We start from the raw sequence: 16,102 nt of genomic DNA on the forward strand, positions 1-16,102 counted from the left end.
TGAGTGTATGTCACTCCCAGGAGCATTTTTAAATATATTAATTTTAACCGCTCTTTGTTAAGAAACAGTGTGTTCTAGTATATTTCCAAGTCTTCGATATTCTTGGGCCCTTCTTTTTTGGTGAGCTTGTTCAAAGCTATACATAATCCATTTGCTTCATTTTCTGACCTTTTGAAGATGTTACTAGTTGTGGAGAACTGATGCATCATTTTTTGTTCTAAATGAAGCATCAAAGTCTTCCTGTTAGAAAAGGAACAAAAGATTTTTCTTTTTATTTCAGACTTGTAAAAAGAGAAGCCCGTTTCCCTTAAAGACTGCCATTATTTAAAGTTGAGTCTTGGCATTCACAGATTTTTGATCGATGACCTACAAACAGCAGGCAACAAAGATTTATGCATTCTACAAGTAATTCCTAGTGTATGGCCTCTCTCTGGTTGTTGAGTTAGATAAGGGGTGGCTTTCAGTGTCCTAGGCTTTCCATTTGGATTGAAACTTGCTGACCTTCGAACTCTTTGTGATGTCTAGTTAACCATAGCATCTCAGCTGATATTTTTTAATCTGTGGATTGTAGTAACATACATTTTCAGACATAGATTTTGCTCTGTTGGGTGTATAAAGATTCTTTATAGAAGATCTGCATGTCTAGAATCAGTGAACAAAGTAATTAAAAAATGTGATAGGGCCCAAGAGGAAAATAGACAATGATGTTTCTACCCCTCAAAAGCTCTTCTTTTCCCAACTCTCTGTGAAAACCTGAATGAAACTTTACAGATAAGTAAATCATTTCTGAGAAAATGCTCTCTAACCTTCCTTTGAATCCAGAGAATATAACCTCAAAATAATTTCTGGAGAATCAGAACAGAGGATGAAGGTCCTATCAGCTCTAATATTTTTTTTAATTTTAAAAAATCCATCTTCTGAGATTCTCTGATAACAGTTTTCATATTTCATAATGTTCCATGGATATCCAGAAGAAATCTTTTTCTCTAGGTAGCAATTTTCCCTGAGCATTGAAATAGCAACTGAAGGGAAGCAATTCAAATAATTCTCCTTTACGTACTCATTTATTCTTCACTTACAAAAAAAAAAATAGGACAAATTGAGAAAGAGTAAAAGTAAAGGTAATATGTCACTGAAATGTTAGATTCTTAAGACCCACTTGGATGCACAAATGTCTAAATAGAGTACCTAGCTCTTAGCAGACACAGTATATCTTTACTAAAGGAGTGAACAAATCAGTCAGCCTTCGGTAGTTTGAGGGGGGAAAGGTGACAAATTTGGTAATATAAAAGTTAATGAATGTGTGTGTGTGTGTGTTATAAATAAGATATTTCAGCAAGTCTTTTATCTGGGTGTTAGCTCATTGCAAATAAAATTAGCAACTGAGCGTGGCCCATGCTCTAAGATGCAAAACATGAGAGGCAGAGGTATCAAACATGCCAATGGAAGTATCAATATATTTTTATTTCCCAATTAACTAAGCGAAGCAAAGAGCTTGAGTTTTTTATAAGCAATTACTTTGGAGCTGGAAATTTCTAAACTGTCCACTCACAAATTTGCAGTTCCTTCTTTTCAGGCTGCCTTTATTAAGTTTTTAGCAATAACTGACATCTTTCACAGGAAAGAAAAGTAAGTTTTGAATATACTAAAATCAGACAAATCCTTTAAATTAACAAATATACTTAACTGGTTAATTATCACTTCAGTGCTTTACAAGTCAAGGGGAAATTTATTCTTTGGACTAAGACTAAATTGTTTTTTAATTGTCAGATAACTACACTTATAAATAATCTAATTTCTTTTCACTAGGGATGCTAAATTCATTACAGTCATATATATTATCCTTCTCTTCCCTGTTTAAGACATACTGAAATGTGGCTTGTGTCACTAAAGAACTGGAGCATTTCTTTTCTTTCATTTTCATTAATTAAATTTAAGTTGCACCACATGAGGTTATGGCTGTGGTATTGGACAGTGCAGCTCTAAAATGATGATGTTTCCTCCAGAAGTTCTGATTGAGGACCAGCGTTTAGAACAGAGAGCTCTCCAAATCGTGTGGACGCAATGCTCAGTGCACATGTGCAGTGCAGGAGCTGCCTCCCCGCTCAGCTTCCCTCCTCTCCTCCCTTCTCCCTCCGCGTCCCGGCCACTGGTTTCCCGACACCCACCTGTGTCTGTTCTTCCACAGCTCCTGTTTGGTCTTGCCCTATGAGAGCCATCCTCACCTCAGGTGGCTCCTAACCCCAGGTGGCGCCCTCCCTGTCCCCAGTGTGCCATCCTGAGCAGTCTCATCTCATTAGCTTTTTGGGTTACCAGTTCCCTCCCTGAAGTCCCCAAGCATATCATCTGTTCTCATTTAGGTTCTTGTTAGTATGTCGGCTTAATAAGTAGTGTTCTTGTATCTTTGGGGAAAATCTATGACCTGCCCCTGAGCCAATTGGAGTCTGTTTTGAGGATTTTATCCATTGAGCTGTCTTTAGTTTTCCTCTCTTCCCCTACAGGGTTTAGTTTTTGAAAGTTTATGAGAGAAATAATTGATGATGTCTTTTTCCTATTTCTGAGGCAAAAAAATACAAAATGTAGTTTACATTGCTCCATAAGTCATATGTGCTAGGTATTTTTAGTGGTGAATGTGGGTAGGAGTGTTACACAGCCATGCTTTGGGCTCATGTGAATAAACACCACTGGGGTATGTGGGAGAGGATGCGTTTTGCTTTCCTGAAGTGACCACATTAGACTTTCAATTCTTACTGTCTAAAATTTGCCCAGCCACAGCCCCTCCTTCTTACCGACTATTAATGCCAACAATGGGCTTTTAACATGATCGCCTCCCAGCAGTAAATCAGGAAACTGGTTTTTGCTTGAACCACTTGAAATAGACTTCAAGTCTCTGGCATGATTTTCAAAGTGAGCTTTTCTAACCAATTATTGGGATGACTAGTTAATGTGAAAAAAATGAACTCATAAACAACAACACCCTTCCCTCCACACGGGTGCATGTCCAACTTTCTATTTTTAAAGACATCTACTTTCTGGAAAACTGTTTTCATCCACATGAAGAAAGTCACCCCCCAAAATTAATATAATTTGCAAGCATAAAAAAGGATTCATTTTTGCCATTTAATTAGAGTGTTGCTCACTTTATTTATGTTTAATTATACCTAATCAAGCCCAGTGATGTTTGGCAGATATTAACAAGCTCTGGCTTGTATGTTTTCTTTAAAAAACTCAACTGCAGATTTTCATAAACTGAAAGTTGGGGGAAAATATGTCTTTAGTGTTGTTGTATGAAAGGAAATTAAAAAGCTGATATCTAAACACTAGCCACATAAATCTAATTTGTCGTTCCACTTGTGCGCCCTCGATTTTCTCCACAAATAACTTCTTCTCTGTCCAAATTTGAACTTTTGAAGTTCAAAGAACCCAAGTTAATAACTTATTGGCTGTACAAATAAATAGTGCTTTCGACCCAAGGCCCCAGAATGTGTTTCCTGGACACCTGATGGCTTGTGAGGCTCTCCCCTGTGGTCTGGGGAGCTGCTCCTCGAAAATGTACGTGGGATCCGCTTGTGTTTTTAGCAAGGGCTGGATGTGCAGAGGGAGAAAAGGGAGAAGGGGATTTGAGGACTGTTTACTTTGAGTCATTTTGCTACTGCAAAGCCACCAAATGTGGCTTAAAAATATTGGGCAGAGTGACAGAGCTACTGCTGCTGCCAGCTTGGGTGGAAGCAGCCCAGCTGGACCCCGCGTCTCTTGCCTTGGAGCCACAGCACAGAAAGCTGCCCCCACCGCACCCCCGCCAGCCCTGGAGGCCATTTGGCCTTACCAAGTGGGAGACGTTGGCTGTGGCCTTTACAGAGTTTTGCTCCTTGGAATAAAATAATAACAATTCTCTGGAGTAAAATAAGAATACTAACAACAACTTTAGGAAACAGTGCCTTAAACAACATATATTCTCCATTTGTTTATTCGGCAAGTACTTATTACTCACCAGCCTGTTACGCACTATTAAAGGAAAAAATATTTATTGACCCTGGATGAAAACAGTCAGGCAGACTTTATTCAGGACCTTCGCAGTAGGTATAGGGACCATATAGGGACCACTACAATGGGATTTTACAGTGCGGAGAGTGGGCTCAACTCCAAATGCAGCACGGGCAAGGGGGGATTTAGAACCAAGGAGCAGGGTGGATAGAAAATTACCAAGAGGAAATATCATGAGTAAGGGAGTCCCTGGCTAAAGCTGACCGAACAGGATTCTTTGCAGAATGCAGCCCAGGGTGGCCAGACATCACCTGGGGGATGGTGGAGGGTGAGGAACCCCATCATACATGGAGGGTGGGGGGTTCTGGTTAAACTGACTTGGGGGGGACTTGCTAAAACTGGATTTTGAAGGGAGTGCACAGGTGGGCCTGGGAGAAGGTCCAGGAGCCTAAGAATCCTTGTCAGTACCAGGTACTATGATGGGCTTTTGGGAAAGAGTCGGGGAGAGAGACGTCAAATACCAAGGATTGTTCACTTATTATTGTATGATTTTCGGAAGTAAGTGGGAACCCCACAACAATGCTTTTTTTTTAAATTGCATTTTAAAAATATTTATGTGTGTATTTTCCCACCTCAAAGTTTATTAATAAAAAGGTCTTCTCAGGGATTCAAGGAAGGTATTTCTTTCAAGCTTTTAAGCTTTTTTTTTTTTGAATAAGCTTTATTTAAAAAATAAAGACTATGGGATTTATTGTAAAGCCTAAGTGCATTCCTACCATTAACATTAATGGCAGGCCATGCTCCAAAAGAATAAAACACACGAGTCGTATTTTGAAACCCAGGCCAGTGACTGACTTACTCTTCCCCGCCCCCCTTTTGCATCCCACCTATCCTCCTTCACCAAACACACACACACACACACACACACACACACACACACACACACAGTCCTTTCTAATGAACCAACGAGAGGGAGAACCCTAGTACAACCAGGAAAGTGTCAAAGAGCAGGACGGAGGTTAAAGCAGTCAAAGCAAATTTTATTCAGGAACTATTGCCATAGAGGAAATGGGACCTCATATGGAACCGGGCTCAATTCCAAATATAACATGGACAAGTGGGGTTATAACCAAGGGTCAGGGTCAGGGTTAGTGGATGGAACATTACTAGGAGGAAGCGTCAAAGTAAGGAGGATTCTGGCTACACAGAACCAACAGGATTCTTGCTGAAGACAGGCCAGGGTGATCGGACATCACCTGGCGGGTGGGAGGCGATGAAGAAATGTGATCAGATATTAAGGGTAAGCAAGCAGTACTGGTAGAGGGGGGTGGATTCTGGCTAAACTGATTTGACAGGGTTTTTTGACAACTGGGCTTGGAGGAGCCTGTATAGTTTGGTCAAGGAGAGAGTCGGTCAAAAGGCCAAGCCTGAACCAGCATTGCCAGCCTATTCTCTCCTTTCAGTAATCTGTTTTATTTCACCCAAAACCCATTCCTATCTTTTCTTCTATTCCCGTGTAGTATACTAGCCGGTCATGAGAAATAATACGCCTAAGGAAATTGCCCCCTTTCTATTCAAAAATAATGAGAGAAAACACCCAAAAGATTTGATACTGTTTTCATTAGATGCAGTTTAGATCGGCAATCCATGCTGATGCCATTCACCAGACACGTAGCCCAACTCTTGGTACACGGTGATGAGTAAGGACAGCTCCTGCCGTCAATGAAGCTACGGCCATATGGAGGAAACTGTCTCCACATGCTGATATGAGGGACTCTCCAAGATGAGTTGAGTGGGGACCACAAAAAACTAGTTGCAGAACAGTTACACACACACACACACACACACACGCACACGCACATGCACACGCACACGCACACATGGAGGATATTTCTGGCAGATTACCTCAAAATCTGACAGCAGTGTTTGCCTGTGTACAGGGAGTAGAAAGTCAGAGACTAGAGATGGGAAGGAAGGTGTATTTTTTGATTTGTAAAAAAATCTTGTGTGTTGTAGTAGTTTTTCACTATAAAAGGTGATAAAGAGAAAAGGGAAGCAAAATGGTCTCTAGTCTCCTTTCTTCTGTTTGTAGTTATCTATTGAACTTAATGGGGAAGATTTCAAGGCATTTTAACCACCTGGTTTTACTGAATGAAATAAAACATCAAAGTAGACATTTATATTGGGGGTAATTTAATATTTACAGGTGACCCTGGAACAATGCAGGGATTGGGGTGCCGACCCTGTGCAGTCAAAAATCCATGTAGAGCTAGCTGGCCCTCTAAATCCATGGATTCTTAACTCCATATCAAAAATACATACATGCTGTTTAATTTATAGCCTGAATTTCAAATAATTACAGCATCTCTATGTTTCTAGTGCTTAGAAACAGGACAATCAGTTCTAAAAGTAAAAGTAATGGCTGCCATGGACACTCGACTGTAATTTAATTTCTTGAAAATAACGTCTCTGAATTTCTAGTTAATTTAAGGTTGCTACTTAATTTAACAGATAGAATGGTTATTTCATAAATTTCTTAGACTATTGTGAATGCAGGAGACTATATGTCGTTCAAACTACATGCTCAATACATTTTGGCATTGTTTTGTGGTAGTAATGAATATAGAGCCTTATTCAACCCCTCACCTAAATCTACCACAAAGATTACTATTGTTGTCACCAAAACCTACATTCTAAGCAGAAATAGTAAGTTAATATCCAGATAATGAAGGCAGAATGTGATGCATTTGGATCCTTCTATACATGATTTGAGCCAGTGCAGAATGGACCAAATTTTTTTTTTCATGAAACCTTATCCTAAGAAATATGATGACGTGTAAATGACACAAAATGATCTGTGGCAAAAACATATTGATCAGAAAGGTCCTGTGTACAATGTAGACTCTACAATACAGTCAGGAGTCAAAAAGTAAGCACAGAGGTCCCCCAGCACTAACGTCTATGAACTTTTTCAAAAGAGATGAGACCATCCAAACACCCATTTATATATCTCTCAAGTTCATTTCTATTTGGATTATTTAATTTAGTTTCTCAAGAATGGAGAGAGGAAGTGAATGTTGGTGACAGTGATAATTCAGCAGGAGCAAAGAGTGACTGTTGACTGCCTGGTGTTAAAATAGTAGAACTGCCCACAGGCCCTTAGTTTTTGGTATTACAGCACCATGCCACAGTTGGTTCAACCAGGCGAGGTTCACTTACATGTTATGTACCTGTCTTTAGAGGGCAGGTAATTGCGACTCTTTTGAAAAACTTTTGTTCAGTAAAAATGGTTTAGATGGAAAGTGATGTTTCAAGTAACATAGAAAAAAACTGGGGTCTGAAGATTCCCTGTCCCCAGTGATTACACTTAAATCAGGAGAATTGGTTTATTGGGTTGTAGAAAACCCAAAATAATAATAGTCATAGGTATCATTTATTTAAGGAATGCCTACCCTGTGCTTGATTTACAGTGTAGAGACTTTATTTTTTCCAACCCTGTAGAGCAGGCGTTATTAATACCATCTCACAGATGAAGAGACTGAGGATTTGAGAGTTCCCAAAATGACTTAATACTTAGCTGACAAGTGGCAGAATTGGCGTTCAAACTCATGTGTCTTTGGCTCCAATGTGCAAAAATACACACTTTTTCTCTTCTATCAACCTGGCTTGAAAAACAAAATTTCAGACATTTACTCCCACTTAATACATCTCTTCCATCTCTTTCTCTTTTCTCTTTCCCTTTATTTTTTCCTTCTTCTACTCTCTTCTTTTCCCCGTTATTTGTTGTGTTTTAACTTGTACATGGGACCCTTCCAGCTCAAGCTGCCTGGATCAAAGCATGATTCAGAGACACTGCCCTTGCGTAAGCCGTTGACGTGGAGATGCTGAGCCTGTGAACAGCGAGGTCCCAGCTGCCCGAGTGTCACGTGCATGCCTTGATCCTGGGAGACTGAGTGGGAGGCCCCCTTCTATACATAAAGCCTTTGGATGCACTCGGCTCTGTCAACAGTGAAAGTGCTCAGCACAGACACACTTCTGTCCCCACGCAGAGCCACATGGCCTGTGGACAGAGCACACACAAAAACAGCAATGGCCTCCTCGCAAAGACCTAGTACACGTCCCAAGAAATTCTTCGTGAATATGTATCTTCATTTTTTTCCCCTGATTACTAGAGTAGTTGCTTTTTGCAAAAATAAATAAATAATTGCAGAATTATAAGAAATGAGACTACCTCCTAATTCCACTCATTCTCCTCCCCACCAGTCATCCCCATTAACAATTTTAAAGAAATTCTAATTTGTGCATTAGTTCTCCAGATCACACTGTTGGGCTGTTTCCTTCTTCCTTTGGCTTGGAGCACAGGTCTGGCTGGAGCATTCAGGATTAAGAAGACTGTTAGCCTACTGCTGTCTTCTCTCCCTTACTCTTTGTTGTGCATGTTCAAGGTGAAAGGCAGGCAGAGTAAGTAAAAGGAGGAAGGAAGGTGTTGCTCCTTCAAAATGTGATTGAGTTCATTAGTAAAACAGTCTAGATGGAAGTGTTCTTGCTAGTATTCATTATAGAGTAGTTTATTAAGTACACAGAAGACTGTCCTTTGTGTTGGTTTTCATTTGATTTTTGGGCCAGTAAGTATTGCTTAGGTGACTGTGAATATAAATATGAATGAAGAAATTAAAATATAAAAAATGTATAGGAAAGTGGGAATTTTGAACTGGCTGGGATTTGCATTCTGGCCTCTGTAGTTTACAGATAAGGAGGCTGAGGCTCTGGGGTGGGGGCTGGGGGGAGAAGGGGCCGAGAGGGAGGTGAAGCCGGGAGGGGGTGTGGTCGGAGCCCTTTCTCCCTCTCTGCATCCAGCAGTGTTGGTGGGCTTACTCCACACACTTCTCTGCACACATGCTCTTCTTGCAGCTCTTAAGCTGCTGTCTGCTTTTTTTTTTTTTTTTTTTTTTTTATAAATGGCCAGTGTTCTATAGAGACCATCACCAAGTATGGATAACCAGCATTAATATTTGATATGCAATCTTTGAAACATCTTCCTGTGGACATGTCAGATAAAGTACCTGACAGACCATACAGTGTAGTGGTATGAAGTCTGCGTCTGGAATTAAGCTGTGTAGGTTTCAATCCTGGTCCCAACATTAGAGTTGTCACCTTGGTTAAGGTACATACCTGTTGGGAAGCTCCATACTTCCATTCGTGAATTGGAAATAATGATAGTGCTGTTCTCATTGGGAATGAGTGTGAATTAATGAGATAATGTGTATAAAGTTCCTGGCATAGAGTAAGCACCCAATACATGATAGTACTCATTATTAATGTTTTGTAAGAAATGGGATCATACTTCTGATTCTGTATTGTAACTTTTTAACCTATCATGAACACATAATCTGCATCAGTCTTTTTATGGTTGTATTATAATTACATTATGTGATCTGCTATAATTCATTTAGTTCCTGAACTTGTGGAAAGGACCATAATGTGGGTCAAAGAGCCATTGGTCTTGCCCATCCTTGGAAAACAATCCTGACACCCAAATTCAGAGAAACTGAAGACCTTTAGTACCACACAGTTTTATCCGAACAAGATCGTAGTGTTCTTTTAAGAAATATGTAAGAATGGGGCAGCTGGTTAGAGCGCAGTGCACATAACACCAAGGTTGCCAGTTCGATCCCCACATGGGCCACTGAGATGCACCCTCCACAACCAGATTGAAACAATTACTTGACTTGGAACTGATGGGTCCTGGAAAAAACACTGTTCCCCAATAAAAAATAAAAAATATGTAAGAATCTTCCTATTATTGGACACCATCAAACGGCTAAGCATTTGAGGTGCTCTCTAACTGGAGAGACTTCTGGGTTTGTAAGCTTAGGAAATTTCTTTCGAGTTATCCTCATTTTCTAAAATACCACAGTTGATATCAAAGTACTTATTTTCTGCCTTGATAAGTGAATACGTGTCAGAATGTCTCCCTGACTTTCGTTTCTGAACATTCACAAGACTTGCTTAATTATAATAGAAAAAGAAGAAAGTGCCATAATTCTGCCCTAAACTGCAATAATGCAGCAGTGGGGGGTCCTGGAGAACCTTTCTTATCCAAATGCTCGTGGCTTCTTGAATAAAGTGGATGACTAAATATACTTCTCCTCGTAAGAGAGATTATTAGCAGTGGGAGGCTCATTTGAACTTGCTGAGAGAGCTGCCTTTGTCTCTAGGAAGGCCAGCCCTCAGTAATTACTAGACCTGGTCTTCCTTTTATCCTGCGTCTTTCCTTTTTCATGCTTGCCACATCTGAATAGCTTTCTATTGCCTGTTAATCCCCGCAGGAATGTGGCTTTGGCTACGGGGAGGATGCTCAGTGTGTGACATGCCGGCCTCACAGGTTCAAGGAGGACTGGGGCTTTCAGAAATGCAAGCCGTGCCTGGACTGTGCGGTGGTGAACCGCTTCCAGAAGGCGAACTGCTCTGTCACCAGTGATGCCGTATGCGGGGACTGTCTGCCAGGGTACGTTGGACGGTTTCTCTCCCTCGTAATGCTTCAGTTATCTTTACACAGGCCTTTCTGTTGTTCCCTTCCAAACGTGTATGCACACTGATATTAACCTGAACACATTTGTTGAGTGTTCATGACTTTGCATCTCGACAGTCACCACTAGATTCTCTGCGCCTGTGCCATGCATGGTGACAGGCGCTGGTTATAATAAAAGGAAAAAGTATACTAACAAAGGATCGGGGTCACAAAAATTTAAAGAGTTCCTGTAAATTAATAAAAAAAGACAACATGGACAAATGGACAAAGTAACGAACAGGCAATTCACAGAAGAGGAAACACGTACGGCCGGGTGATCATATGAAGATATTCGTCCTCACTGGGGATCAGGGACGCGCAAATCACAATCATTCAGTCCTTTCAACAGATGTTTGTCCAGCAGCCACGAGGCATTGCTTTAGGTAAAGCGAGGCATTGCTTAGGTCAGGAGGCAAAGACCCTTACCCAGGTGGAGCTTATATCCTAATATGTTTTTAAAAAATAACCCAAACAGTAAATCTTAAAGAAGTGCATTATGCAGAAAGGTAAGAGATGGTGATTTCTATGGAAAAAAGAAAAACCTGGGGCAGCTAAGGGGGATGGGCAGGTGGCAGCATTATTGAAAGGTGTAGGCATAATATATTGAAAAGGGGAGGTCTGAGCAAAGACTTGAAGGAGATAAGGAAGGTAGCCGAGCAGGTATGTCAGGGAAGCGTACTGGGACGCAGGGAGCTGCTAGGGACAGGCCCTCAGGTGGACATGAACCTGGTGTTTTTAAGAAGCTGCCAGGGTATCTTTCTGAGAAGGGAAGAGCAGAGCGGAAGAAGAGAGGGTGGGAGAGAGTGCACAGGTGTGAAGGGTGAGAACCTTAAATGGGCACATTGGAAATGAATCCAGGGCCAGCCGAGTGGCACGATGGTTAAGAGCTGGCTTGGGACACCAGCTCTGAGCAGCAGGGCCCCAGTTTGGATCCCACATGGGGGCTAGTGACACTGCCCTCTACAGCTAAGATGGTGAACAACAGCTTGACCTGGAGCTGGGCTGCCGTGAGTCGAAGGCGGCAGCGTAGGCTGCAGCCCCTGTTGCAGTGGGTTGCCATGGGCTACCATGAGTGGCTGGCAGCCAGCGTGAGTAGCCCAGCAGCTGGCATGAGCTGCCAAGAGCCACTGTGAACGGCCGTCCAGAGACCGGCGACCGATCTGCCTCACCCGGGAAGAGCGCAATGATAATACCAACATGGGCCAGTGAAGCAACGTCCTCCACAACTAGACTGAAGAACAGAAGGACAGCAACTTGTCTGTTCCCCTTCGCCTAATTCCCCAATGCTGTTCCCCTCCCCCAATTCCCCAATAAAATCTTAGAAAAAAAAAAGAAAACCCAGACCATGGAAAGAAAGGAGGCTTCACCTTGGCCTGGTAGAGAGGAGGAATTGTAAAGTTTTAAGTCCTCCTAGGTAACCATTGGACAAATATGCCAGATGAGCCAGGCATGTGGGGGGACAGAGTCTGTATGAAAAGCAGAATTCAAAGAGGCATGGGTGATGATGCTCTGTTAGGGAGTGAGAGGATTACTGCCCGAGGTAAGATGGGAGGGCGACCAGGCAGAGTATCGGGATACTTTCATGGGCTTAGAGTGCAGCCTGTGTTACCAACCAAAAAGAGAAGAGCAAGGAGCCAGAATTCCTGGGGCTGTGGAAAGCAGGCTTTCTTTGTTGCTGACCTAAAACCACCAGAAATAACAGCACTACAGTAGCAGCAAATATTTATTATGTATAATGTGCCAGGCACTTGGCTAAGCCCTTTTACGTGAATTATGTTCTGTAATGTTCACAGTGTTTTAAAAATGAAGGTGTGCCTTGTCCAGGTTGAAGGTTATTCAGGCAAGATCACTGAGCCAGTGTGTGGTGGGACTTGCCTGGGGCCACATCCAGGAGCCTAAGTCACTGTGAAGGAAGGACACTCACCGGACTCGGCCAGAACATGCCCACAAGATCAGGTTGCTTTTGAGCAAATGGCACAGTGCTAATTCTAGGGCTCTGGTTGAGCTAGAGCGGGAGAGAAAGCTCTGGGCCTGAGGACAGAAGCAGAGTGGGACATACATAGCCTGTGGGTCAAGCATGGCCTCATGCAATGCCTCAACACCGAAACAGGTGCAAGAAGCGGTGGTCTAACAGCAAAAGCACAAGCGACCAAAGAAAAAAGAGCTGGAGCAGACTTCATCAAAATTTAAATCTTTTGTGCTTCAGAGGATACCTTCCAGAGAATGAAAAGACAACTCACGGAATTAGAGAAACTATTTGTAAATCATGTATGGGATAAGGGACTATCTTACCTAGAATATATTATAAAGAACTCCTACAACTCAATAATAAAAAGGCAAATAGCCCAATTAAAATATGGGCAAAGGATTTGAGTAGACATTTCTTCACAGAAGATATACAAATGGTCAATAAACACATGAAAAAATGCTCAATGTCATTAGCCATCAAGGAAAGGCAAATTAAAACCACATATGCGTACTTCACACCCATTAGGATGGCTATAACCAAAAAGACAGACAATAGCAAGTGTTGTTGAGGATGTGGAGAAATTGGGACCCTCATACACTGTTAGAGGGAATGTAGAATGTCACAGCCACTTTGGAAAACAGCCTGGCAACTCCTCAACACGTTAAACATAGAGTTAGTTACCATGTGACCCAGCAATTCTGCTCTTAAGTATGTAACCAAGAGAACTGAGAACACATCTATACAAAAACTTGTACGCAAATGTGCATAGCAGCATTATTCATAGTAGTCAAAAGTGGAAACAACCCAAATGTTCATCAGCTGATGAATGGACCAGCAAAATGGAGGGTATTTAAACACTGGAATTGTATTCAGCAATAAAAAGGAATGAGTTACTGATATGTGCTACAAAATGGATGAAGCTAGAAAAGATTGTGTGAAGTGAAAGAAGCCCGTCACAAAAGACCACCACCTACTATATGATCCCATTGTATGAAATGTCTGGAATAGGCACATTTATCGAGACAGAAAGTAAATATAGTGTTGTCGAGGGCTGGTGATTGGGAGGGTTGGGAAGAATGGGACTGGGGGATGCGGGGAGCAGCGTGACTGCCAAAGGGTACGGAGCTTCTTTTTTGGCATGACATGTTCTAAAATTGGTTGTGTTGATGGTTACACAACTCTGTGTATAGCCTGAAGACCACTTAATTATATACTTTAAATGGATGGATTCTATGGTTTGCAAATTATATGTCAATAAATCTGTTATTTAATAAAAAAAATAATAATGGTCTATAGCAGGGGATGGCAAACTGCGGCTCGCGAGCCACATGCGGCTCTTTGGGTACGTACATGTGGCTCTGAAGTAAAATTGAAAATGAAAATAAAACTATCATAGTTTCATTTATAAAATTTTTAAAGGATATTATTCACATAATGGTGATTTCATTTGTTTTATGGCTCTCAAATAATTTTTGAATTATTGTGAGGGACAGGATTGGCTCTTCCATCTCAAAAGTTTGCCGACCCCTGGTCTATAATCTCAGAAGACACTGATACCTACAAATATCATCACCCAGAGTTTTGACCTTGTACACATCTATTCGAGAAACACACACTGAACATCTGACACATCTTTATTGTTCCTGTTCTACAATTTTGTTGAAAGCATGTCTGTGCATGTCTGCTGTCTTCAACTGGGAGAAGAAGAGTTCCACAAGAAATAATGCCCAACTTACGCCTGACTTGAGGGATGGGGCTGAGGTGGGCAGCGCCCAGAGGGCATGGGGAGAAGCGCAGGACATGGAGACTTGGTTTTACCCAGAGGGAGCCCAGGGGGTGTGCTGCCAGAGTGTGAGAGAGGGTACATCTCCCCGGGAGCTCCCACCAAATGTGCTCCCCCCTGCTTAACCTCCCTTGTTGTCATCTGAGCCAACTGTTTTAGTTTCTACTGTGTTTGCTCATTCTTTAAATAAATGCTTAGATGTGGGAAAGTTAGAAATGAGTAGACATTTGAATGATGTTTCATAGTTTATTTATATGATTAGTTTAAAATTACATCCTTTCTAAGCCAGCATGAATGCATGAGGCAGGCAATAATTATATAGGGAATTTTACCCAGGTCTTCCAGAATGTTTAAAACTGCTCATCCAGCTTAGAATATGATTTGCAAATATTTTTCTTCCATATTGCAGATGGCCTTTCACTGTCAATTGTATCTTTTTTTTTAATCCTAGAAAGAATTATTATTTTATTATAATTTAAAACTTTTTTTAGTGTGACTTTTTTTTTAACCACTTCATTGAGGTATGATTGACATGCAAAAGGCATACATAGTTAATGTATGCAGTGCAATGAGTTTGGGTGTAAGTATACATTGATTGTATCCTTTGGTGCATAACTTTTAAGTTCAATGTAGTCTAACTTATCTATTTTTTCTTTTGTTGCCTGTTTCATATATGCCTTTTGTTTGTTTGCCTTTTGGTGTCGTATCCAAAGAATTATTACCAAATTTAATGTCATGAGGCTTTTCTCCTATGTTTTCTTCCAGGAATGTTATAGTTTTGGGTCTTTCATTTAGGTCTTTAATTTGTTTTGAATTAATTTTTATATATGGTGTAAGATAAGGATTGAACTTCATTCTTTTTTTTTTTAAACACATTTGCTCCTGTATCTTTTTTTTTAGATTTTTTTAAATTGGGGAATTGGGGGGATGGGAACAGCGCTGGGGAATTGGGGGAAGGGAAACAGACAAGTTGCTGTCGTTTTTTTTTATTCTTCAGTCTAGTTGTGGAGGACGTTGCTTCACTGGCCCAAGTTGGCACCATCATTGCGCTATTTGTGGAAGAGACTGTCCTGTTCCCCATTATGTGGTCTCTATTCCCTTGTCAAAGATCATTTACCGCATACATGAGGATTTACTTCTAGGCTCTTTTCTGTCCCATTGGCCTACAAGTCTCTCTTTACGCCAGTACCACGCTGCATTGATTACTGTAGCTTTTTAATATGTTTTGATGTCAAGAAGAGTGAACCCTCCAACTTTGTTCTTTGATTTTGACTTTATAAATTCCAAAATAAATATCTTTAATTAAAATTTGGTGGGAAGTCACCGTATTACAATCATTTGGACAGATTTTCATAGTCAAATAAAAATGGAATATTGAGCAAATACAGAAGGTATTGGCCATTTGAGATAACTTACCTGGTTTCAAATGCAAATTTTGCTTCAGTCATAACTTATACAGATTTGTTACTACATTGTCCAGCTTCACAAAATAATTGATTCTACCTGTCCTCCATAGACTTGATCTGTAAATTTATTTTCCATTATCACTATTTTTGTCCTAGAAAAGTGGGAAGTTTTCTGTATAAAAGAAAATTGCTTGAATTCTCACCATCTAGAAATAAATCACTGTTAACATTTGATATCCTTCCCATTTTTTTCAATGCAGATATATACACATAAATGTTTTTTTACCTGCATTGGCAAATGATCTGTAAGAATCTATAACAAACATGTTTGTACAAAATTTAATCATATTATTCACACTTCTTATTTCACTTAATGATATTTCATGAGT

The 16,102-nt window shown here is 40.7% G+C and overlaps 1 protein-coding gene across 3 annotated transcripts in view; it reads left to right on the forward strand.

The window, feature by feature from the left end:
• The window catches only part of TNFRSF19 (TNF receptor superfamily member 19), an 89,579-nt gene that overhangs the window by 21,001 nt on the left and 52,476 nt on the right, over positions 1–16,102 (forward strand). For all 3 annotated transcript variants that reach the window (XM_019651485.1, XM_019651483.1, XM_019651486.1), the window contains exon 4: positions 10,314–10,492. In XM_019651485.1, the coding sequence (XP_019507030.1) occupies positions 10,314–10,492 (179 nt within the window). The remainder of the gene's footprint in view (positions 1–10,313; positions 10,493–16,102) is intronic.

The sequence above is a fragment of the Hipposideros armiger genome, unplaced genomic scaffold (genome assembly GCF_001890085.2).
Source record: "Hipposideros armiger isolate ML-2016 unplaced genomic scaffold, ASM189008v1 scaffold_160, whole genome shotgun sequence".
In the NCBI taxonomy this organism is placed as follows: domain Eukaryota; kingdom Metazoa; phylum Chordata; class Mammalia; order Chiroptera; family Hipposideridae; genus Hipposideros; species Hipposideros armiger.